This window comes from Mauremys mutica, chromosome 4 (assembly GCF_020497125.1).
Source record: "Mauremys mutica isolate MM-2020 ecotype Southern chromosome 4, ASM2049712v1, whole genome shotgun sequence".
NCBI classification, from domain to species: Eukaryota; Metazoa; Chordata; order Testudines; family Geoemydidae; genus Mauremys; species Mauremys mutica.
The window spans coordinates 106558458-106582675 of NC_059075.1; the positions used below are offsets into that span (position 1 = coordinate 106558458).

At 39.0% G+C, this 24218-nt stretch overlaps 1 protein-coding gene and 2 non-coding genes across 4 annotated transcripts in view; all 3 read left to right on the forward strand.

Annotated features, from left to right (window-relative positions):
- NAP1L4 (nucleosome assembly protein 1 like 4) overlaps positions 1-24218 on the forward strand; it is a 53098-nt gene that overhangs the window by 13319 nt on the left and 15561 nt on the right. For both annotated transcript variants that reach the window (XM_045014782.1, XM_045014783.1), the window contains exons 4-10: positions 1720-1819; positions 3762-3903; positions 6265-6351; positions 10531-10665; positions 13800-13871; positions 19459-19598; positions 22429-22574. In XM_045014782.1, coding sequence (XP_044870717.1) covers positions 1720-1819; positions 3762-3903; positions 6265-6351; positions 10531-10665; positions 13800-13871; positions 19459-19598; positions 22429-22574 — 822 coding nt within the window. The remainder of the gene's footprint in view (positions 1-1719; positions 1820-3761; positions 3904-6264; positions 6352-10530; positions 10666-13799; positions 13872-19458; positions 19599-22428; positions 22575-24218) is intronic.
- Positions 7718-7847, forward strand: LOC123370575. Its single transcript, XR_006579472.1, has one exon. It is a non-coding gene; the product is annotated as a small nucleolar RNA SNORA54 (small nucleolar RNA).
- On the forward strand, positions 16230-16350 carry LOC123370574. Its single transcript, XR_006579471.1, has one exon. It is a non-coding gene; the product is annotated as a small nucleolar RNA SNORA54 (small nucleolar RNA).

A 24218-nucleotide genomic window follows, 5' to 3' on the forward strand; every position in this document is an offset into this window, starting at 1 on the left:
TCAGGTAATTGGCTCCCACACCATCTGAGGAGTCTGGTAAATTGTAGCCAGAATCTTGAATTGTATTTGAAAATGAATAATGGCCAGTCCAGTGCTCATAGCACCTTGCCAAGCTCAAAAGCTAGGCTGCTACATTCTGCATTACTCACAGCTTTTGACCATTTTAAAGGGAAGCCCCAGTTAGTTTGCAACCTGGCCAAAAATATAACACAGTAGTTTTCTGTGTTCTTCCCACTCCCACCTCCTGTTTAAGACTAGTTCAAGCTCTTGAGCCAGGCTTAAATGGAGGGTAGAAGAACTTGCAAGTCCCAGATGCTCTTCAGGGAAAATTATGAATCCACCATGCCCCATCACTCCTGCTGTGAACCTTGATTGCAAAGGTTGGCCATACTTCTCAACTGGAAAAGATGCAGTTGGCATCCTCATGTCATTCTCAGATGCAAACTAAGGAAATGTGGTCTACATGAAATAACTATAAGGTGGGTGCACAACTGTTGGATAGAACATACTCAAAGATTAGTTATCAATGGTTTGCTGTCAAATTGGGATGGCATATCTAGTGGGGTCCCAAAGGGGTCAGTTGTGGGTCTGGAACTAAGTCATTAATGAAAATACTGAATAGATAATGGAAAGGAGAATATGCCTATAAAATTTTCAGATTACATCAAGCTAAGCAGGGTTGCAAGCACTTTGGAGGATATGATTAGAATTCAAAAGGACCTTGACAAATTAGAGAATTGGTCTGAATTCCCCAAGATTAAATTCAATAAATAGAAGTACAAAGTACTTCACTTAGCAAGAAAAAAAATTCAATTGCACAAATACAAAATGGGGAATAAAGTGGTGGTACTGCTGAAAAGAATCTGGGAGTTATAGTGGATCACAAATTGAATGAAAATCAACAATGTGATGCAGCTGTGAAAAAGACTAATCATTCTGGGGTATGCAAGACATTGGAGGTAATTGTCCCACTCTACTTGGCACTGGTGAGGCCTCATCTGGAGTACTGTGTCCAATTCTGGGTGCCAGATCTTAGGAAATATGTGGAAAAAGTGTACAGAGTCTGGAGGAGAGGAAGAGAAAATCTAAAAGGTGTAGAAAACCTGATGCATGAGGAAAAGTTTGAGGGGGGGGGGCAGAACCCTTGGCATTTTTAGTCTTTAGAAAAGACTGATAAGTATTCAGATATATTAAGTACTGTTAAAGAAGACAATTATCAATTTTCCCCCATGTTTACTGAAGGTAGAATAAAAAGTAATTGGCTTAATCTGCAGGAAGCGAGATTTAAATTAGGAAAAAGTTCTGTGTTTAAGGATAGTTAAGCTCTGCAATAGGCTCCAAAGGGAGGTTGTGGAATCCCCATAATTGGAAGTTTCTAAAAAGTTGTACAAACACTGGTCAGGGATGATGTAGGTTTACTTGGTCCTGCCACAGCACAGGGGACTAGACTTGATGACTTCTTAAGGTTCCTTCTGTGCTACGTTTCTATGATTCTGGGATTCTCCGTATGCATTTTCCTGCCCATCAATATCACTTCTCTCTTTCTGGTTTGAGCCTGAACCAATTTTGCTGCTGTTGAAACTCCAGTACAGTGGTGATTATAGTTATGATCCAGAGGTTCAATAATATTGCTTAATGTTGCTACCAAAATATTAAATATAGCACCAAATCAATCCAAACGTATTCAGATTTGTATTAAGAATGTTTTTATTTTCATAGAAAAGCTAGCAGATCAAGTGATGCAAAATCCACAAGTCTTGGCAGCTCTGCAGGAGCGACTTGACAGTTCGTCTCATACTCCTTCAAGCTATATTGAAACGTAAGTACAATGCATATCTCACTTTCAGCAAGACCGAAAAAATAACAGAGCAGAGTTACTATTTAGTCAGAAAATGGAAATGTCAGAGTATGGTGTGTTGCTGCTTTAATAGATGGTGCAATGGCCACCACTGTAGAGAGGAGGACCCAAATTGCTCTAGATCAGTTCCATAAACTACTAATCTAAGATTGCATCCTGATAGGAGAGTAGTTCAGTTTAGTGGTAAGTTAAAACTGAACACTATTCAGACTTTATGTCCATCTTCAATTCCCCTTAACTGGGATATGGATGACTTCTCTGAGATTGCTTCTGTCATCATCTCTCTTCACTGGATTATGCTTGGGTTTTAGAACTGGGTTCTCTAGGGTCAGTACTAGGATATAAAGTGAAGGATTCGACACTTCTGAAACATTCTCTTCTGCGTGAGAGTGTGAGAACAGGCTAATCTGTTCAGGGAAGCTTTTGGAGGTTTGGTTCATATCTGGGAATTTGGCCTTGTTTGGTCAATATATACATTTATATGTTTCAGAGTACAGCCCATGAATACATGCTTTTCTCTACAAAATACACAATTATTTTCCATAGAAGGGTTGACATAATTGTAATTGCACAAACTTAGATGTGAAAAAAGAAGTTACTTTCTGCCATCTGAAATATATGGGGGGTTGGTGGTCTAGGGCAGGGGTCGTCAGCCTTTTAGAAGTGGTGGTGTGCTAAGTCTTCATATATTCACTCTAATTTAAGGTTTCGTGTGCCAGTCATACACTTTAACATTTTTAGAAGGTCTCTTTTTATAAGTCTATAATATATAACTAAATTGTATGTAAAGTAAATAAGGTTTTTAAAATGTTTAAGAAGCTTTATTTAAAATTAAATTAAAATGCAGATCTTCCCGGACTGGTAGCCAGGACCCGGGCAATGTGAGTGCCACTGAAAATCAGCTCATGTGCCACCTTTGGCACGCGTGCCATAGGTTGCCTACCCCTGGTTTAGGGGATGGAAGATAATAGCAGGGATCTCAAACTCTATTTACCTTAGGGTCAGTGCCAGTCCTCAAATCCTCCTAGCGGGCCAATGTCACTGAAGATGGTGTTCAGAAAAGAAAACATTTATATTGTATTTTTTATTTCTAATTTCTTAGAAATAATAAAACTGTCATAAACTTTATACAATTCTTCCTCTGCCAGAGAGTTTTTAGTTTCAGAGGGGTAGCTGTGTTAGTCTGTATCAGCGAAAACAGTGAGGGGTACTTGTGGCACCTTAGAGATTAAAACATTTATTTGGGCATAAGCTTTCGCGGGTTTTAGCCCATGAAAACTTATGGCCAAATAAATTTGTTAATCTAAGGTGCCACAAGTACTCCTCAGTTTTTAGTGTTTGCCAAACACCTGGCAACGCTTCAGTTCTGTCAGTTTGTTGATGTTTGGCCTCAGTGACTGAGCAGTTGAAACCTTCAAGATTGCAGCAAGGTGTGCTTCAGATAATTGTTTGGTATTTTGACTTGTTTATATTCATTGTGGGAGGAAAAAATGATGCTGCCTCCATGGCTGACTCTGCCCGGCAACTAATGATGATATCTCTGTCCCTCTCTCTCAGGGAATGGGAGCTATGGTGGGGCGGTGCCTGTAGCGAACATTGCCAGCAGCGTGGCTGCCTGCATCTCTCCTCCGCCAGCTGCAGTGGGGAGGTTCTTGGGCTGCAGATGGCCCTCGGGCCAGGAGTTTCAGACCCCTGATAATAGTATCAAGGACAACATGGATAAGAGAAGATTCTTATAAAGCTTTGAAATGCCCTGTTAAAAAAGGAACGTGTGGGGGGATGTTAAGGCTAAACCAACCCTTCCTATGACTAAATAGTATAGCTATAATATCAGGATAATGCACAATGACTATTAGATGTGAAGATGCTAACTTTCTAGACTTACAGAGCTGTTTATTTCTAGGTTACCAAAAGCAGTAAAAAGAAGAATTGATGCCTTGAAACAACTCCAGGTGAAGTGTGCCCATATAGAAGCTAAATTTTATGAAGAAGTTCATGATTTAGAGAGAAAATATGCAGCCCTCTATCAACCTCTCTTCGATAAGGTAGGAAGACTATAAAGATCTTTTTCAAAACTGCTGTTTTCTCAAACTTCCTTTGTTTGGAGGTAAATAGAGAAGAGTAAAATAAAAACAAATAGAAACAAATTATCTCTCCTTTCTCTTTCCCCCTTCTCCCCCCGCCCCAGCTGCCTTAAAGAGAAGCTTGGATTACCAATCTAGAACTCTAGCCCTTGTTCTTTTCTCATCCTATCAGACATTCCATATTGTAAAAACTGTACTTCCAGTGATAAAGGCTGGGGTTAATTACTCCTTTCGTAACTCTAAAGAGGGGAACTGTTGGAGAGCTGTGTAAAGCACACTCTTCTATTCCTCTGAATGTATTAAAAACTCCAAGATTTATGGACAGTTTTCCTATTTACAGGATTCTATAGCTGGTGCAATAGCATATCCAAAGCATGTTCTTGATATCACTACTCCAGCACCAGTCAGTCAGTTAGGTCTTCTGCAAGGCCTGGCACTCAGACTAGTTGACTATATATTAAAATATAAACAAAACCTCACAAAGGAATGAAACGGGCCAACAAAACAAGGCAATACCTTGAAAATCCCTGAACTTGTTGCTGGGTGTAAAAGAAGGTATATAGTGAGTGTATCCTATACCTGGGCTCTTGGGTTTATTAGAACTGCACTAGATAGTACATTTTAGCAACTTTTCTATATCCCAGCCTCCTCACTTTAAAAATTGTTTAAAAAACCATAACACAAACAAAACTATTGATGCTATGACAATATTCATAAGCCATGCTTTCTTTTGTTTACATGCAATAATGAGAAAATAGCAAAAACCTTTCTGGAGGTGGAGGGTGGTGTACATTTTCTCAAATGTAGACATCTACACAAAGTAGACAAAGATTCTTCTCTTTGACAGAAGAATTCCTTTAATTGGTAGAGAACATTCTTTAGTACAACAGATTGTTTGTTTTTAATGTCAACTCTTGGTTCTTACCTAAATTTTAGCTTTAACATTCACCGTGTTAGATATAAATAATAATGAACTCTTTGGAGACAATTTCATCCTCTGTTCATGTCTTCATTTTCTTTGCATAGCTAATGCATTTTTCTGTGTAATCGATAGGATTGTAATTGGACTTCTCTTGTATGTGAAAAGTGTATTTGTGGCCTGCTGCGAACTCCTACAATTGATACCCGTGACTCTGAATTTCCTGATATTGACCATATAAAAAACACTGCAGTTTTTGATAGTGCGACAGGTTCTCAGATGGCGCACAGCTTCTCTACTCTGGAGCATTGGCAGAATCTGGCCCAAGGAGGCTCATACTAGTGTAGGGGAATCTTCTGGTGACATAGAGCTAGTATACTGGTTTTGCACTAGCTCTCCTTGCTGCTGGCCAAGTGTGTGTGGCTGGTGCTTTACTAAGCCCTGCTGGTCTCTGGCTGCATTTTCAGCCTCTTGATGGTGTTGGCAGCCTGTGTAACTCAGCCATTAGGCTACTCCAAAGTTAAGTTGAGGACTTGTCTGGTGCAGAGCCAGTGAAAAAGTGAACCATATACCATATTTGCAGTCTCCATTTTTCCTCCATTGCTGTGATCCTCTGCTGTGGCTGAGGATTTCTCTTTTGTACAGAACTTTTTTTGCTTCCCTGTTGTGTAAGGGTCTCTAGCAAAAGTGCAGCTAATGCCTGGTCTATACTAGAAAATTAAGTGACGGTTATACTGACCTAGGGGTGTGAAAATTCAACACCTCTGAGCTATGCAGTTAAACCAACCTAACCCCCATTGTAGACAGTGCTAAGTCGACAGGAGAAGCCTTTCTGTCAGTATAGGTAGTATCTTCACAGAAATGCTATAGCAGCAGAGTGGTTTATTTGCAGACATACCCTGACTGCTATACAAGAGTAGGAACAATAAAACTGTATTTGACAACTGTTTTTATAGCCAAAGTATGTGAGCTAAGTTTTTTGCTGACATTCAGTGGTATCTATTTGAAATTGTAGTAAAGTACAAAACAGACAATTGTGACTTCCACTTTTTTGATTTCACTTTAAACATAAGTATCTCTAGTCCTGTTTAGTTCATTTATGTTGCAACTTACTGTTAATACATGTGGTAACCACCCTAATAAGTTGTCTGTTAGCTTCATGCTCTTACCCTAATAATTGGGGATACTTATCTATCCTATTAGTAAGTCAATTGTTTTCCTTGTTTTGTTTTTTTTAAGGATTGTTTTGCAAGCTGGAAGTCATTACGAGAGAATTAGTTTTTGTATTTTGCCAGAGGCAGTAATTTTGCCCAACCTTTCATAGCAGCCCAGGGAATTGTTCAGAGTAACCTTAATTACTGCTTTAATATTTTCTCCCTTAAATGTATAATTCTCTTGTGCAGAGAAGGGACTTTGTCATTGGTGAGACTGAACCTACAGATGCAGAGTCAGAGTGGCACAGTGAAAATGAGGAAGAAGAAAAACTAGCTGTGAGTAGAAACAAGCTAATCATTAGTTTGAAAATTTGATAAAGGACTAATTTTGTTTGTTTATATAGCCTGAAAGATACTGTCTTAAATCTAATCTCTTTGAAATCTAGATTTCTTATAGAACTCTTGTAATAAGCACAAGCCTGGACTGAACACAATGACATATAGGACTTGTCTACACGAACAGTTAGTTCTTGGCAAGTTGGGGTGTGAATTTAATCTACCCCATTCTAGTCCGCCATGGACATTTAGTTCACAGCAAGCTAGAGTAAGAATCTATGCCACGCTAGCTTTCCACGGACCAATTATCTGTGTGGACCTTGCTGACATGTATTAACAGTTTAATTCTCTTTGATATCATCCTTTTTCAAGAGGACCAGATCAAAGTATATTATCAAACGAGTTAATGCGTGTCAGCAGGGTCCACACAGATAGTTGGTCCATGGAAAGCTAGTGCGGCATAGATTCTTACTCTAGCTTGCTGTGAACTAAATGTTTACATAGACAAACCCAAACTTTATTCAGTGTTCTAAAATTATAATCCAGTTTACTTTTAATTTTTCACTTAAGCAAAAATACCTAAGATAAGAAGACCTAGCTCCTGTCCCTTCCTGTTTAAGTTAAGGGCCAGTGTTGGCACAGGAACAAATAGATAGATAGAAACTAGCCAACAGTAAAATCAGGTTTGAAATTAGACAAAGGTTTCTAACCATCAGAGGAGTGGAATTCTGGAATAGCCTTCTAAAGGGAGTTGTGGAGGGGAAAAACTTAATCTATTGTAAGACTGAAGGTGATAAGTCTGTGGAGGGGATGGTATGATGAGATTGCGAACAGCCATCATGGATTGCCCATATGCCATTGTAGACAGTGTCTCCAGCAGTTGGAGACAAGACACCAGATTGGGAGGGCTCTGAGTTACTACAGGTAACTTTACCAGATGTGTGTCTGTCCTGGATTTTGACCACATGTTCAGGGTATAGCTGAGTGTCATATTTGGGTTTGGGAAGGAATTTTTCCCCAAGTCACATTGGAAGAGACCTTGGGTTTTTTCGCCTCCCTCTGTAGCTTGGGGCACTGGTCACTTGCTGGTTTGAACTAAAGTAAATGATGGGTTCTCTGTAACTTTGAAGTCTTTAAATGAAGATTTGAGGACTTCAGTAACTCATCCAGAGGTTGTGTCCCTACTACAGGAGTGGATGGGTGAGGTTCTGTAGCCTGCAATGTGCAAGAAGTCAGGCTGGATGATCATGGTGGTCACTTCTGGCCTCAAATTTGCCATTTTAAAATTAAATTTCAGAAACTTACTGAATTTGACAGTATATTGCCATCAACCAATACTGTTTAACGGTTGTTTGTTCCTTATCATTTGCACTGTTCGTAACCTGTTGACAGTATCTTTCTGCTAATGGGTTCCATTCCAGTGCTACATAAATCACCAAAGTAATAGAAGGCTGGCTCACTGGCTCGCTGGCTGTTCTTTATTTTGGGGGACATAACTAGCTTTTAGTGCTATGAATATAGATTTGACAAATAGATATCTCAGACTTCGGGAAAGTGTATTGTAAAGCAAGTTTTATTCCAGTAAGGATCCAGCAGCCAGCATGCTTTTTATATATTCTGTGTGTAGTAGAAAATACTGAGTTTTAAGAAGGGCTTTCTATAGCTTCAGCACATGCCATTTATATTTAATGAGTTTTAGGGACTCTCAAAGCTCAAAACCTTTGAGGGGAAGAAACTTTTTTAAATTTAAAGAAGTTTGTCGTGCTTTTCACTCATACATACACACACTTTTCCTTTCTTCCTGAGTTGTTCTCCATTTTCTTTAGTCATTCTTATCTCTGTGCAAAATTAATACTACCCTCAGTCTATATTTACTACTCATTGTTTTTGATGGTAATCCACAGTACTACCACAGGCACAAATTACAAGGTTTCTAAATCTATGGGATGAGTGGCAGCAGTTTATGACATTACTGGCATGTGTTAAGGACCATTTTTTGGTAACTTCCAGCAGTCCTCAAGCAATTGAAGTTTGTAATGCTTTCTGAGACTTTCTGTTTACCTATTCTTATGTATATACACAAGTTCAGTTAATCTTATGAACTGCTATAAATATTGCCCAAACACAATCCTTTGGTAACTGTAATAAATTGCTGTTCTCTGCTCTTGACTCATCACTCAAATAATAGATCTTGTTGGAGGCAATTCTAAGTGCTTCTGGTGATGCTACCTTTGCTACTGAAAAGCAGCAGAATTCTCCATGATCAGGAACTGGATTTGCTGTGTTGTAGGATGAGGACATAGTAGCAGGGACATGTATTAGCACAATCCCATGCTGAATTTTAGTTCAGTATTAAATTTTTTTCTCAACTTACAATGAGCAGCTTTCATATATCTTTTAATATATTTGAAGACTGTGGAGTTGTGCCCCAAAGAGAAGAACCTGGATAGCATAATCTGTAGGTACTTTTCATTATTACATCAGCCATTGTTTCCTAGAAGACTTGGAAAGACCGTCTCTGCCCCACAAGCTACCAATTTAAATTTTAGATAGAGCACAGTGAAAATGAGAAAGAGAGGATTGGTCTGGTTCTTGCCCTGTAGAACAGTACACCTCTACCCCAATATAACGCGGTCCTTGGGAGCCAAAAATCTCAGTGTTATAGTTGAGACCACGTTACATCTGGGTAGGGAGAGGAACCGCTTTTACTGCTCCTTGCCCCAGCTTCTCTCTTCCCCCTCTTCCCCGCAATCAGCTGTTTGGCCCAGCAAGCCTGGAAGGGGGTGGGGAGTGGAGCGGTGCACTCAGGGGAGGAGGCAGAGTTGAGCTGGAGCAGGGAGCGGTTCCTCTGTGCCCCCCCAGCTCACCTCCACTCCATCTCCTCCCATGAGCGCGCCGCAGCTCGGCTTCCCCCCTTCCCCCCACCCCCCAGGCTTGCCGCACCAATCAGCTGTTTTGTGCAGCAAGCCTGGGAGGGAGGAGAAGTGGAGCTGAGCAGCGCGCTTGTGGGCGGAGACAGAGGCAGAGGTGAGCTGGGGCAGGGGGGCTGCAGCAAGTAAGGGTGGGTAGAGGAACCGCTCCCAACCCCAGCTCACCTCCGCCGCCTCCTCCCACAAGCACACTGCTCAGCTCCACTTCTCCTCCCTCCCAGGCTTGCTGCGCAAAACAGCTGATTGGCGTGGCAAGCCTGAGAGAGAGGGGGAGAAGCAGAGCTGCGGTGTGCTCATGAGAGGAGGCGGAGCGGAGGGGAGCTGGGGTGGGGGGCCCCAGGGAGAGCCACAGCAAGTAATGGGGGCGCGCAGAGGAACCGCTTGCGGTAACGCAAATTCAGATATAATGCGGTAAAGCAGCCCCATCCCCCAGAGCACTGCTTTACTGCATTATATCCAAATTCACGTTATATTGGACTGCATTATATTCGGGTAGAGGTGTACATCTACTTAGTTTAGGCATGTACCTGTCTTTAGGTTTTATTATTTTAGTGTATTTTAAAAAATCCTGAGTATAGCAAATGAAATTGGAAAGTTATGTTTGTATCTTTTAGTCAAGAATTCCATGGAAATTGAAAGCACTTTAAACTAGTGCCAAACTACCAGCAGTTGTACATACTTTAAAATTTACAAATATGGAAAGACAGTTGTAAATAAACTTCGGATCTGTTTGATTTGATTTGTAAGTGGAATTGACTATCTTGGTTTAAAACCATCTCTAAACATGAACTTTCAAGTCACGATTTTCAGGAATCTGACAGCATTTTAAGCATCTGCAGTAGGACCTCAGAGTTACAAACACCTCGGGAATGGAGGTTGTTCGTAACTCTGAAATGTTTGTAACTCTGAACAAAACATTGTAGTTCTTTGAAAAGTTTACAACTAAATGTTGATTTAATACACCTTTGAAACTTTACTATGCAGAAGAAAAATGCTGCTTTATCTTTTTTTAGTAGTTTAAAACAGTACTGTACTGTATTTGCTGCTGTGTGTGTGTGTGTGTGCGCGTGCGCGCTGCTGCCTGATTGCTTACTTTTGGTTCCAAATGAGTTGTGTGATTGACTGGTCAGTTCGTAACTCTGGTAGTCGTAACTCTGAGGTTCTATTGTACTTTTTATACTAAGTGAGGAAGGCTTTTAATTAGGAAGAGGTTGTGCTTTTCTTAAACATTTCTATGTTTACTTCATAGGGAGACCTCAAAAACAAAGTAGTAATAGAAGAGAAAGAAGCAGCAGCCGCAGCAGAAGAGTCAAATCCCAAAGGAATTCCAGACTTCTGGTTTACAATCTTTAGAAATGTAGATATGCTAAGTGAATTAGTTCAGGTAAGCTAATTCCATTTGAAAAAGCTAACTTCACCTGCCTTTTTCCCCCAGTTACTAGATGATACTTGAGGAAGACATGAGTAACCAAGAGCTTGCAGTTCTTGAGAATCCTTTACCTGTGGTGGGAAGAACACCTCAACAGCCCAACACTGTGGCATTTAATTTCAAAAGGGGGAACTATACAAAAATGAGGGGGTTAGTTAGACAAAAGTTAAAAGGTACAGTGACTAAAGTGAAATCCCTGCAAGTTGCATGGGCCCTTTTTAAAGACACCATAATAGAGGCCCAACTTCAATGTATACCCCAAATTAAGAAAAACAGTAAAAGAACTAAAAAAGAGCCCCCGTGGCTTAACAACCATGTAAAAGAAGCAGTGAGAGAGAGACTTCCTTTAAAAAGTGGAAGTCAAATCCTAGTGAGGCAAATAGAAAGGAGCACAAACACTGCCAACTCAAGTGCAAGAGTGTAATAAGAAAAGCCAAAGAGGAGTTTGAAGAACGGCTAGCCAAAAACTCTAAAGGCAATAACAATGTTTTTTAAATACATCAGAAGCAGGAAGCCTGCTAAACAACCACTGGGGCCCCTTGACGATCGAAATACAAAAGGAGCGCTTAAAGACGATAAAGTCATTGCGGAGAAACTAAATGGATTCTTTGCTTCAGTCTTCACGGCTGAGGATGTTAGGGAGATTCCCAAACATGAGCCGGCTTTTGTAGGTGACAAATCTGAGGAACTGTCACAGATTGAGGTGTCACTAGAGGAGGTTTTGGAATTAATTGATAAACTCAACATTAACAAGTCACCGGGACCAGATGGCATTCACCCAAGAGTTCTGAAAGAACTCAAATGTGAAGTTGCAGAACTATTAACTAAGGTTTGTAACCTGTCCTTTAAATCGGCTTTGGTACCCAATGACTGGAAGTTAGCTAATGTAACGCCAATATTTAAAAATGGCTCTAGAGGTGATCCCAGCAATTACAGACCGGTAAGTCTAATGTCTGTACCGGGCAAATTAGTCGAAACAATAGTTAAGAATAAAATTGTCAGACACATAGAAAGACATAAACTCTTGAGCAATAGTCAACATGGTTTCTGTAAAGGGAAATCGTGTCTTACTAATCTATTAGAGTTCTTTGAAGGGGTCAACAAACATGTGGACAAGGGGGATCCGGTGGACATAGTGTACTTAGATTTCCAGAAAGCCTTTGACAAGGTCCCTCACCAAAGGCTCTTACGTAAATTAAGCTGTCATGGGATAAAAGGGAAGGTCCTTTCATGGATTGAGAACTGGTTAAAGGACAGGGAACAAGGGTAGGAATTAATGGTAAATTCTCAGAATGGAGAGGGGTAAGTAGTGGTGTTCCCCAAGGGTCAGTCCTAGGACCAATCCTATTCAATTTATTCATAAATGATCTGGAGAAAGGGGTAAACAGTGAGGTGGCAAAGTTTGCAGATGATACTAAACTGCTCAAGATAGTTAAGACCAAAGCAGATTGTGAAGAACTTCAAAAAGATCTCACAAAATGGCAAATGAAATATAATGTGGATAAATGTGAAGTAATGCACATTGGAAAAAATAACCCCAACTATACATACAACATGATGGGGGCTAATTTAGCTACAATGGGTCAGGAAAAAGATCTTGGAGTTATCGTGGATAGTTCTCTGAAGATGTCCACGCAGTGTGCAGAGGCGGTCAAAAAAGCAAACAGGATGCTAGGAATCATTAAAAAGGGGATAGAGAATAAGACTGAGAATATATTATTGCCCTTATATAAATCCATGGTATGCCCACATCTCGAATACTGTGCACAGATGTGGTCTCCTCACCTCAAAAAAGATATTCTAGCACTAGAAAAGGTTCAGAAAAGGGCAACTAAAATGATTAGGGGTTTGGAGAGGGTCCCATACAAGGAAAGATTAAAGAGGCTAGGACTCTTCAGCTTGGAAAAGAGAAGACTAAGGGGGGATATGATAGAGGTATATAAAATCATGAGTGATGTCGAGAAAGTGGATAAGGAAAAGTTATTTACTTATTCCCATAATACAAGAACTAGGGGTCACCAAATGAAATTAATAGGCAGCAGGTTTAAAACAAATAAAAGGAAGTTCTTCTTCACGCAGTGCACAGTCAACTTGTGGAACTCCTTACCTGTGGAGATTGTGAAGGCTAGGACTATAACAATGTTTAAACGGGGATTGGATAAATTCATGGTGGCTAAGTCCATAAATGGCTATTAGCTAGGATGGGTAAGAATGGTGTCCCTAGCCTCTGTTCGTCAGAGGATGGAGATGGATGGCTGGAGAGAGATCACTTGATCATTGCCTGTTAGGTTCACTCTCTCTGGGGCACCTGGCATTGGCCACTGTCGGTAGACAGATACTGGGCTAGATGGACCTTTGGTCTGACCCAGTACGGCCGTTCTTATGTTCTTATGGTCTTTATCAAATAAAACACTTGAAGATAATTTGTAGTTTGCTTGCTTGTTACTAAGTGAAAGTTTTTGATAAATAAGATCTAAGCTGTTTGGAAACTGGTATTGCAATTAGTTCTGTATCCATTAGCGCATATATTCACATTCTACTCTCAAAACAACTATTCCCATATGTTTTTGCTACTTTATTTCATACATGTTTAGGTAGTTGTATAATTTAAGGATCTTGAGCGAGTACTTAAACTGGCTGTACCTGTATTGGACTGGACTTATATATTTGCTACATTTTGTTGCATTCTGCCCTTATATAATTTATCCTATTAACTTTCTGTTAATATTTTGGAATAATCCCCTAAAACTAGTCATTTTTATACATCTGTCATGTTATGTCTCTGCTTAGTAGTGGAGTAGTAATTGGAGTTTTCATCTCCCAATAAGTTTAATTTTCAGTCACATGCTACCCCAGGAGATGGCAACTTGAACTTCAAAGATAAGATGACAGATTTCAACAAACGAGAATTTGGCAAATGACAGTTTTAAAGTAATTTCAAAGAACTTGGATCTGAATTTCAAATTTATCACAAACTTGTGATCCAGTTATTAGGTTCTGCATAGTTCATTGCTCTGAAGTGAGCAAGTTTAGATGAGAATTTGCTTTTCAAAATACTGCCTACTCAAACTTTTTTCTTTTCTGTTTAGGAATATGATGAACCAATCTTAAAACACCTGCAGGATATTAAAGTGAAATTTTCTGAACCTGGACAGCCTATGGTAAGTATTGTCTGATTTTATTTATTTATTTATTTTTAAATAGTACACTATAGTGATGGGCAATGGTTCAATGTGTTTTTGATCCCTCCCTGCCTACAACCATCAGTGTGAAAACATGGGGCATACTTTTCTGACCAAAGATGCCAAGCTTCAGGTTCTGAGCACAGATTTTTAGTTGTTGCCCTTTATTGTCTTGTACTCTAGCCAATCTTTATCATCACCTTCAACTCTATTCTACCTCCCCTTGTTTCCCTTTATTTATGTTTAAAAGAGTGAACTAATTTTTTATATTGAAAAATTGAAACAGCTACTTATGCAATATTTAATACTTGGACAAATTAGTGAACATTATTCAAAAAGAATCATGTGTACTGTTCATCACATTAGAAAAACTATACCTTCCCCAAATAAAATGGAAATCAACGTGACTTAAGTTCTGTTAATCTAAAGCAGTAATGAAAAATATGGTACAGATGCAAAAATACAGAAAGTTTGAACAAAAGATTTCATTTTTTTTAACTGCACTTAGTAACCATTTTTTTCCAGATAAATATACCCTTAGAGTTAATATCAACACAGCAGCTGAGATAAGTGATTCCTAGCTCAAATAGACGTACACACACTAGCTAAGCTCATGTAATGCCTAAAATAGCCGGGTGGCCACAGCAGTTTAGTAGCCCATTTAAATAGTCCCACTCAACTTCCTGCATTCATACTTGTGTGGTTAGCCTGAGCTGCCATAGCTGCATGGCTGCACTGCTATTTGTCATTTCTAGCCCAAGCAGAGCTAGCATGCTTAAGTCTACCTGAGCTGGGAATTATACCTCTGAGCTGCTGTGTAGATGTGTACTTTGACAAACTGTTTTTATTAAAAAAAAAAAAAAAAAAAAAAAAAGTGAAGTCAGACTTCTAATGTAATCTTACCTGTGCAAGGAAAAAGCTAAACTACTAGTGGAGTTTATAAATGAGCACACAAAGGGAATCATTTGGCACTTACCTGCAGAAATTAACTTAAATCAGTTATGTCTGGCTCATCATGATTGAACTTTAAAACATCTAGGTTATCAGGAAGCCGAAGTATTGGCAAGTACACCAGAAAGTATTCATGGACTTCAACTGTAAATCTACAGTTTTTGAGACAGTTTATAATAGAAGTCATTGCCTTGACAGTAGGTCATGACAATCCTCTTTTGAATCAAGCGAAGTGGCCTGCACTGCTTGCCTGAAAGATATTTGTCATGGACATCTGCAAGGCAGCAACATTTGCAAAACATAATTGCTTGCATTCAGTTTCCATAAGGAAATCCCATTTTGGTGCCTTAACACCCCATAACTTGTTTTTGTATTTGTTTGGTCTCCTGTACTATTATCACTGCTCTTAAATGGAAAAAAACCTTAAGAGCTTAGAGCTGGCTGTGTTTTGTTAGGTAGCTGAGACATGGGGTCCTGTCAGAATATTTTTAGAAAAATCAAATTTACAAGTGATCTTGTTTTCTCTCAGCTACCACAGAGTAAACGTCTTTCTGATTCCTGTGCCTTAATACATTACTGTTGTTTGAAAATGCTACACTAGGATGTTTGTCCAATAAATTACTCCATTGGGTTTTTAAATCCATGCAAACTGACTTTAGTCTAATTTTTTTCCTCAAATATTTTAACTTCTACTCACAGCCTCTCTTCACACTTCATTGTGTGACTGTTTATATTGTTGAATGTTGTGACAGTGCAGTTGTCCATGATAAAAGGTATGTGTACACACCAGACTTGCTTCACTACAGGACAAGTAGGAAAAAAGATGGTTTCCCAAAAGCTTTAATAGTTGGAGAATAATTTGATGTAGTATTCCTTCCCAAACTTCCTTCTGTGAGGTGCCCCAGGCTCTGTAAAATAAAACAATAACTCAGACTAATTGAGGGAGTAAAATATAAGGGAAGGAGCAATAATTGAAGCAGACAACGCTAATAACTTTAGTGAGAGACGTAAGGTGCTCTCAAAGCAGGGAGAATGGTCCAAGATGCATGCCAAGCAAGAGTGAGTTTGTCACAAAGGGGCGTACAATACCACATGCACAATGATCTGTTGCCTGCCAACCTAAGATACAACCACGAGATCACAAAGTTGGTGGGTTGTGTTTGAGCACAGAAGCAAACTAGACAACCCTTTAAAGGATTCTCATTTTGTTTATGCAAATTTCTTAAAGTGTAGTTCAGAGAATGTTAATAAAAACTGTTCTGTAGATAATATCATACTGTCACTCAGCTTAATTTTCTGTGGTTTAAAATAGCTTAAACAAAATTGCAATAACACGTGGTTTTTAGGGCTGGTCAGATTTTACCAATGGATTTCTTTTCTTGCCTTTTGCACTGTTCGTAACCTGTTGACAGTATCTTCCTGGTAATGGGTTCCATTCCAGTGCTACATTAAATCCAATAATAGAAGACTGACGAACTCAATGTCTCTTCTAGATTTGGGGACAAACTTAATAAAAAGACACTGAAACTCTTACCCACTTTACAGGAAAACTGCTCTTTGGTCTTTTATAATAGTGACTTTCTGAAAAATGACTCACCAGTTTGTAACAGGAACAGCATTGTGTGTGTGTAACTTTAGTACTTGGGACTTTTTATTGCAGAAAGTACTCACTGCCTAAGTATGTTCTGAATTATCAGATTCTAATAAAACAGTTTCTCTGCTTCAGACGCAATAAGCTGCAAATTAATGGAATTTTAATTAATTTTTGTTTTTGACCAAATGTGACTTTAGCATAGTTGCTGCAGTTTAAGAAAAGCAGTTTTAAAGGAATATAATCAAACCTTGATACTGAGGAGTCATGTTCATACTATAACTTGTTCTGTTCAGTTTATTTTAAATATGTCAGATACATCTTGCCCACAAATTACCTCAATAAACCTTAATGTTCAGTATTTAGCAAAATTAGTCACATTTTGTAGGGGAGATAGTTAAGACTAGAAGACCATCAGGATCCTGTAGCTAGGTGCTATGCTCTCAAGCTACAGTGATTCACTTTCAGAATATCACTTCAGTAAGTGGTTTTCTGAACAAACATTGGAGAAGGTTTCAAACTATAAACATGTCAGAGCATTTAATATATTGCTCTGAGCTATCATTCTGGAGAGATGTAATGATGCCATACAAAATAGTATTGCTCTAACTTCATTCTTATTTTTTTATATATCTGGCTTTCTTAATTCTGTAATTCTGAAAACTAACATTTTTTGTGGGGGAGGGAAGGGTGTTGTTGGCATTCCATTGTTGTCTAATTCCATTTCAGTTCTGCTTCTAGTTGCACAACACTGCCAGCCCTGCAAATGTTTTCACAAATCAACTATAGTAAAGATTTTTGTCAGCCAGATGATGGCCATCAGTTATCCTGTGTAACATGAGTTGCATTCAGTGGGGTTGTATAGGTATTCATTGCAATTTTTTTTAAAAATTAATTAAATTTCTAAATAAAATACAAAAATGTTTCATTTTGAAATGAACAGGGTTTTTTAAGATTCCATTTCTTCATTCCCATTTTTTTCAGCCACAATTATTAAATGAATTCAACGTGAATTTCTGGATTGTTTGTGTCCCCCCACGAGGAATTTCCTGGCAAATTCACTACTTGCCAACATTTTTTTTGCCCAGCTCTAGTCATCACTAGTGATAGTCAAGTTTGACTTTCAGAGCCCAGGCTGAGTTTGTATAAACTCTTCAGAGTTTACACGTCTCCCCCTCTCCTTTTTAGTTTTACAGACTCAGTAAGATGCAACCCCTGTTGCTCTTAAAAAGCGGATCAAAGTATAACCACCATGAGTACAAAAATAACCAGTGGATCTGTGTCTAGTTTCTAGTCTCCCTTTCTATCCTCCCCTGGTCTAGCAAGACTGCTCCATTTCTTCCCCCCAAGCAGCCTTTGTATGTATTAACAACGCTAGCAAATGAACAACTAGCTGGTGCCAATGGGAGTCTATTCAGTTATCTCACTAAAAAGATGATCCTGGAAATGCAGCAGACAAGCTAGGGCAGGTGTAGGCAACCTATGGCATGCATGCCGAACACATCACGTGAGCTGATTTTCAGTGGCACTCACACTGCCCGAGTCCTGGCCACCGGTCCGGAGGTTCTGCATTTTAATTTAATTTTAAATGAAGCTTCTTAAACATTTTAAAAACCTTATTTATTTTACTTACAACAATAGTTTAGTTATATATTATAGACTTATAGAAAGACCTTCTAAAACATTAAAATGTATTATCGGCACACGAAACCTTAAATTAGATTGAATAAATGAAGATTCTTGCCGACCCCTGAGCTAGATTGTGGAGAGAAAAGAGGACTCTTCATATCTTCAAAGAACTACACTAGCTTGCTTTTTAAAAAGAAAGTTTATAACTTGATCTGAATGTTGTGACATGGTTGAGGAGGAAAAGCTTCCATGGAAAATAAACTATCCACTCTTGGGCTTAACTCAGAGCATGGAGCCCAGCACTCCCAAAAGCACTCTCTCCATCTCCAAAACTGCCAATCTTACAGCCCTTCCCCAGAGCACCTGTGCAAGAGGAGGAATTGCAGAGGTATCTTTAGATAAAGTTTTAAATATATTAGCGCTTCTGAGTTACCCGAACATGGGGAAGAAACTAAGGTTTAGTTGCCTTTTTGCTCATGCATAACTTAAACAACTTTATTTTTAATTTCTAAACTGGTGCATGTTTAATTTTGAATTGCATAGCCTTGTACATTTTGGCTCTAGAAAGCTATGTAAGTTTAAAATTCATGTTTTGTACAGGAGCTTGCATGTTTCCTATGGAACCTTTCAGTTATTTATTTTCAATAACTTAATGAGACAAAATGCATATTTTTCGGGTAAAGGTTAAAAATCAGCAGTACTTCCACCCTTTAATTTTATTTAAATTATATGTTGACACAGAACACCTAAGAATCTTAAGAAATGCTAAAGTGAAGAGTTCCGCTAAAAAACATTTGTAGATGCCATGAGGAAGAAAAACTAACTTTAAAGAAGCAATTCAGTTCACTTTTAAGATTCTAAACCATTAACAGACTACGGTAATCTTAATTAAACATGAGTTTGTGAAGTCACCAGCTCTTGCCAGATGAGCAGAGAAGAACTTTTTGAAGTCTTCCCATGTGGTGGTGTAATTTAGAATCTTAAACTATTTTTGTAACTTTTAAAAATTCAATTCTTTAGTCTTGTGTGTGATATCAAAGATTCAGAAGGACTAGCTGCATTCTTTTGAACTGGTTTCAAACCTAGTTCAGTAAAATAAAATGAAATTGGGTCTCTTTCAAATGCAAACTTAAAAGCTGTAAGACGAAGATAATTTGTAAAAGCTTCATTAAAACAACTTTACTGATGTAGTTTGACTATTATCCAAGCCTATTTCTGTTATTGTACTTTAAAAAATCATTACTGTAGTCAGTAGATATGTATTTAACACATGCTCTTTCAATTTCCTCTTACCTGTATTTGTTCAGAATTTGGTTGTCCTACTGGGTTTGTTTTTTGTTTTATTTATTTGTTAAATCAGGTATAATTTAAAACAATAATGGAACGTTCTTTTAGTCTTTCTCATTAGAGTTCCACTTCGAGCCCAATGACTACTTTACTAATTCAGTCCTGACAAAAACCTACAAGATGAAGTCAGAGCCAGACAAGACTGATCCCTTTTCATTTGAAGGCCCTGAAATAGTTGATTGTGAGGGGTAAGGAAAATCTGTTTTTTAAAAATATTTTTGGAGCCTCTAGTCTGTATTCTCCAGGACTCTTTTCTTTAGCTTGGTAATGGTTGATACTAGGAAAGTCTTGTGGATGAAAGCATGAAACTGGTAGTATAGATGGTGAACTCTAACAGTTTTATTCTGTGCAGATGGAATATAATATGCATTTAAAACTGTGCCTCTCCAGTTCAAGGGATTAGTAGTGAGGATACAAGTCTTTCAAATTCAGTCCAGGTAGGTAGTGGTTAAAAGTTGTTTTGGTTCAAAGTTAATGGCTGGTCTCAGTTTAGTCCTTATTGGGCATTTGCCTGCCTCAAAACCCTACCATCACAATTGGCATTAAATTAGCATTCTTGAAGTTCAGCAAAAAAAATTTCAATAGTCACTTATAGGCCTGGCAGAATTTGATTTTTATATATTAAAAAAAAATGGATATTAGTATTTATTTTTAAACATCTTTTCCTGATTCTTATTAATTTAAAATTTTGGTTTTTGGAAATTATGGGGGGATCAGACAATGTGGGGGGCCAGACAATAAGTTATCGACAGTAGATGCTAAGGTTCAAAACGTTAAATCTTTATAACCATCAATGCAAAAATTATCATCATTGTCAAAATAAACAAATTAAAAATCCTAAATCCAACTGAGTTCTCAAGCAGCATTTTCTTTCTTTGGCTATCTGTAAATTTATCAGTGGCAATATTCTTTTTGTTGGTTTGCGTGTGCAGCAAAATTACATTTTTATTGGTAAATGTCAATCCGGCCAAACCTAGTCATGTATATGAGTATCCTCTAAGTCTTCTTAAGAGATGGTCCCTGGAATATTGAGGTATGTTGACAAGCATGCTGAAACCAAGGCACCCTGCCAACGTGCCTCAAATGTTCAGAATATTGCAAGCAAACATTGTATTTGGAAACAGTTGATGCAGGGTCCCCTGGTGAAAATAAGAGAAAGTAGGAGGGACACTTGCTGCCCTAACCACTGGCATATACATGGGAGGTGGAAGATCCTGGGTCCAGGCCCCCAGCTCCAACTACTTTCATTATTTATTCAGAGTGCAACATTTTCAACAGGGAGCTGTGTCATATCAGAATATCCCGTAGCTCAATGGCTAGAGCACTCTCCTGAGAGGTGGGAGACCCCTCTGTTCAGATCCTTTCTCCCACTCTGGTAGAAAGTGGGGAATTGAAGTGGGGCTCTCACATCCCAGATGAGTGCTCTTATCTGCTGGACTAAAAGTTATAAGATTATCCTGCAGCTGGATTTTGAATGGGGCCCAGATTGGTAGGTGACATCTGAGCTTGCCTACTGGATCAGGTCCTACACATGACTTAAGCAGCTGAACACCTGTCTTCCCCTGTTTGTGAATCATTCTGGGACTTAGTCAGGAGATGGGTGTCTAGATACCTAAAGGAAGACAGCAGCGTGCATGCTCACAGGCAGGAATATATGCAGTAGGGAACTTTTGACTCTGAAAAATGTAGGCATTGAATCAGCTTAGGTGCCTACAGGATTTGATGGCCATTTTGTGGATCGCAGTGGAGCCAAAACTGGAACTTGGTGGGAGACTAGGTGTCTAAGGCTACGTCTACACTACCTAGGGATCAACGCTGCTGCAATCGGTGCACTGGGGGTTGATTTAGTAGATCTAGTGAAGACCTGCTAAATTGACGGCAGAGCACTCTCCAGTTGACTCCAGTACTCCACCAGGAACGAAGAGAGTGCATGGTAAGTTGACGGGAGAGCGTCTCCAATCAACCCAGTGCAGTGTAGACACCACAGTAAGTCGACTTAAGCTACATCGACTCCAGCTAGATGATTCACGTAGCTGGAGTAGTGTAACTTGCTCAACTTACCACGGTAGTGTAGACTTAGCCAAAGTCGGGTTTAGATGCCTAAGTATGTTCATGGATGCCACGCTTAGTTACTGGGATTAGTAGAGCAAGAAAGCAATTGTTCATTGACCCCATCCATGTAATAGCTAATTATCAAATTGTTCTGAGACATCATCTGTGGAACAAGATGTTTTTGGCCACTGAACTGTTGGCTGAGTGTGCCAAGCAACCTTCTTTAATTAAGGGTTTGTTTCAGTTAGGACAGAACTTTCAGCTCATTCAGTGGCACTCGTAGTCATGACTAAACTTCGTCTAGATATAGTCTCAGTTGAGGTGCAGTGAGAACCAAGTCAGGTGACATTCTGGCAGCAAGGACCTGAACAGCAAGCAGTTTCTCGTTTAGTATACGTTGGGCTCAATTCTTTGGTTGTTTAGTCCAAGCTGTGCTTTGCACACCACTAGGCCAGGGGACGGTAAAGATGGCTGTCTCCTTCACAGTACCCTGATTCTTAGGGTATTGGGACTCTGATCCCTGGTATGAGCAGATATTGAACTGTCTTTTAACTTATGCTTGGCTGCCTGCAGCTCAAAGAGGATGTGCCAGGAGCATAGTGACACTGGCCATGTCCCCACTTCCCCACCTTAGGGATTCCCTGACAAAAAGGAAATCTTACCTGGCCAGATGCAGAAAGTTTATAGCGTCTTGTCATTGGCAGAATTGTGCAAAAGGGTGTTAACAGATCATTTGGCTCCTGCATTTAAGAAAATGTTGGTTTGTACATTAAACATTAGTCCTTGTAACTACAACATTAAGTTCAATATGTTCAAAATAGGTTTAGCATTTTGTAAAGCAGTCTCAATTTTCTACAACTGCAAACAATCTGCCTTGATTTTTTTTATTGCACTAAATGTCTTATTTCCTCTCCTCCCGCAAATGTCTTTTTGCATTAAAGCCTTTATTCTTTGTGCTGTCTTTAGATGTACTATTGAATGGAAGAAAGGAAAAAATGTTACAGTTAAAACAATCAAGAAGAAGCAGAAACACAAGGGTCGAGGCACAGTTCGAACAATTACCAAACAAGTACCCAATGACTCTTTTTTTAACTTCTTCAGCCCCATAAAAGGTAAGCTTGTTTGAGCAGCAAAAAGATCTGGATATTTGCATAGTTACCCAAACTCTGTTTTATAAAAGTAGTTTCTTCACCTTGGCTATATTTAGGCTGTTATCCGTAACTCTGCTTTTATGATGTGACTGTTGTAGCATATAAACATCTTCAAATGAGTGGCTAAATCAGTCCTAAGCAGTGGGATCTATATTGGGAGAGTTTTAGAGTAGTGAAACAGATGGGGTGTTGTCACTCTACTTTTGACAGTGTAGATATCTGGAGCCCGAAACAACTGCTATTTATCAGCCCGAAAAAGCTGTTTGCTAATAACTAAACTCAGATTTTGCCTTGACTATAACTGTTAAATGAGTTACTCTAGCTATAATCAGCTAATTCTACAGGGAACTATTAGATGAAGAAGAACAGTATAGACAGGACTCCTTTTGTTAGCTGTCCCATGTTTTGAATATTACTATTTTAAGGATAGTTTACTTTTTACCACAAGGTGGCTCTATACTTCTATTCTAGATGTAATGTGTGAAGATTTCACATCCAGTCTCAGTTGGTTCAATAGGCTGATCTCGCTTAAGCCTTCAGGGTGAACAGGATGTAACTACTGTAATTATGTTAGGGTTTGCTGTAGTGCCTATCACTGTATCCAAATGCTAATCTGACCAAATTAAGCAAAATTGCTAGTGAACTTCAAGAGGCCTTGTGCTCTTTTCCTTTTTCTGGTTATTAAGCCCTGTTTGCACCAGGGGTTTTTCTGCAGTTATGTTTATCTGCCCTAGAGAGAGAGAATACATACCTATGATTGCCATATCTTTAAAGAATTTTAGTGTAATATGTTCCTTTTTAGTCTCTAGTTGATATTTTAGAACACCTATTTGTATACCTTGAAACCACTGTAGTAATAGGAGTAATAATAATATCTTACTCTTATATGGCGCTTTTCATCAGTGTATCACATTATGTAGGATGTAAATAGAAATGCCACCAAAAATTATTTTATTTTCATATAAACATCCACTTTCTGCAAATAAGACAGTCACAAGCTGCCTGAGTTGTAGCTGGATTTGGGATGAAGGGGGATATAAATATAGTGGTCTAGATTCTTTGGCATGCCAGAGCTCCATAATCTGGAAAACGGTGCAGATTTTGCATTATGCTACTTTTCTACTTTGACCCTGTGGGTATCCAAAGACCACATTGGCCTCTGTTGCAATTTAGAGGAGCCACAGAGGTGCTAAACTTATGCTGGCTGGAATGGTGCTTTGGAGACCATTTTGCTGACCCCAGGGTTGCTGGAACACACTCCAGCTACGTCACCACATGTCCCAAACTTGCCTCTGGAGCAGAATCAACTGGTGGAGAGCTAGCTGGCTTTATCTCTAGGGGATTTCCCTATGATAGGAGTATTTCCAGTGGCTCATTTAGGATAACTTAAGTTTCACTTGTGCTATTATGATTCAAAGAGAATTTAGTTTGGGGTGCCAGTTTGGCCACTACATTCTGTTACATATGTCATTCAAGATGGTTTGAACTGTGTTAGCATAGAGAAATTCCTTCTGCAAGTTATACCAGTGTGTATTCTGTCTGTCTGGAGTAAATATGTGGCTTCTTCAAATGCCTCCCAAATCTTGGTGCTGGCAAACTGATACT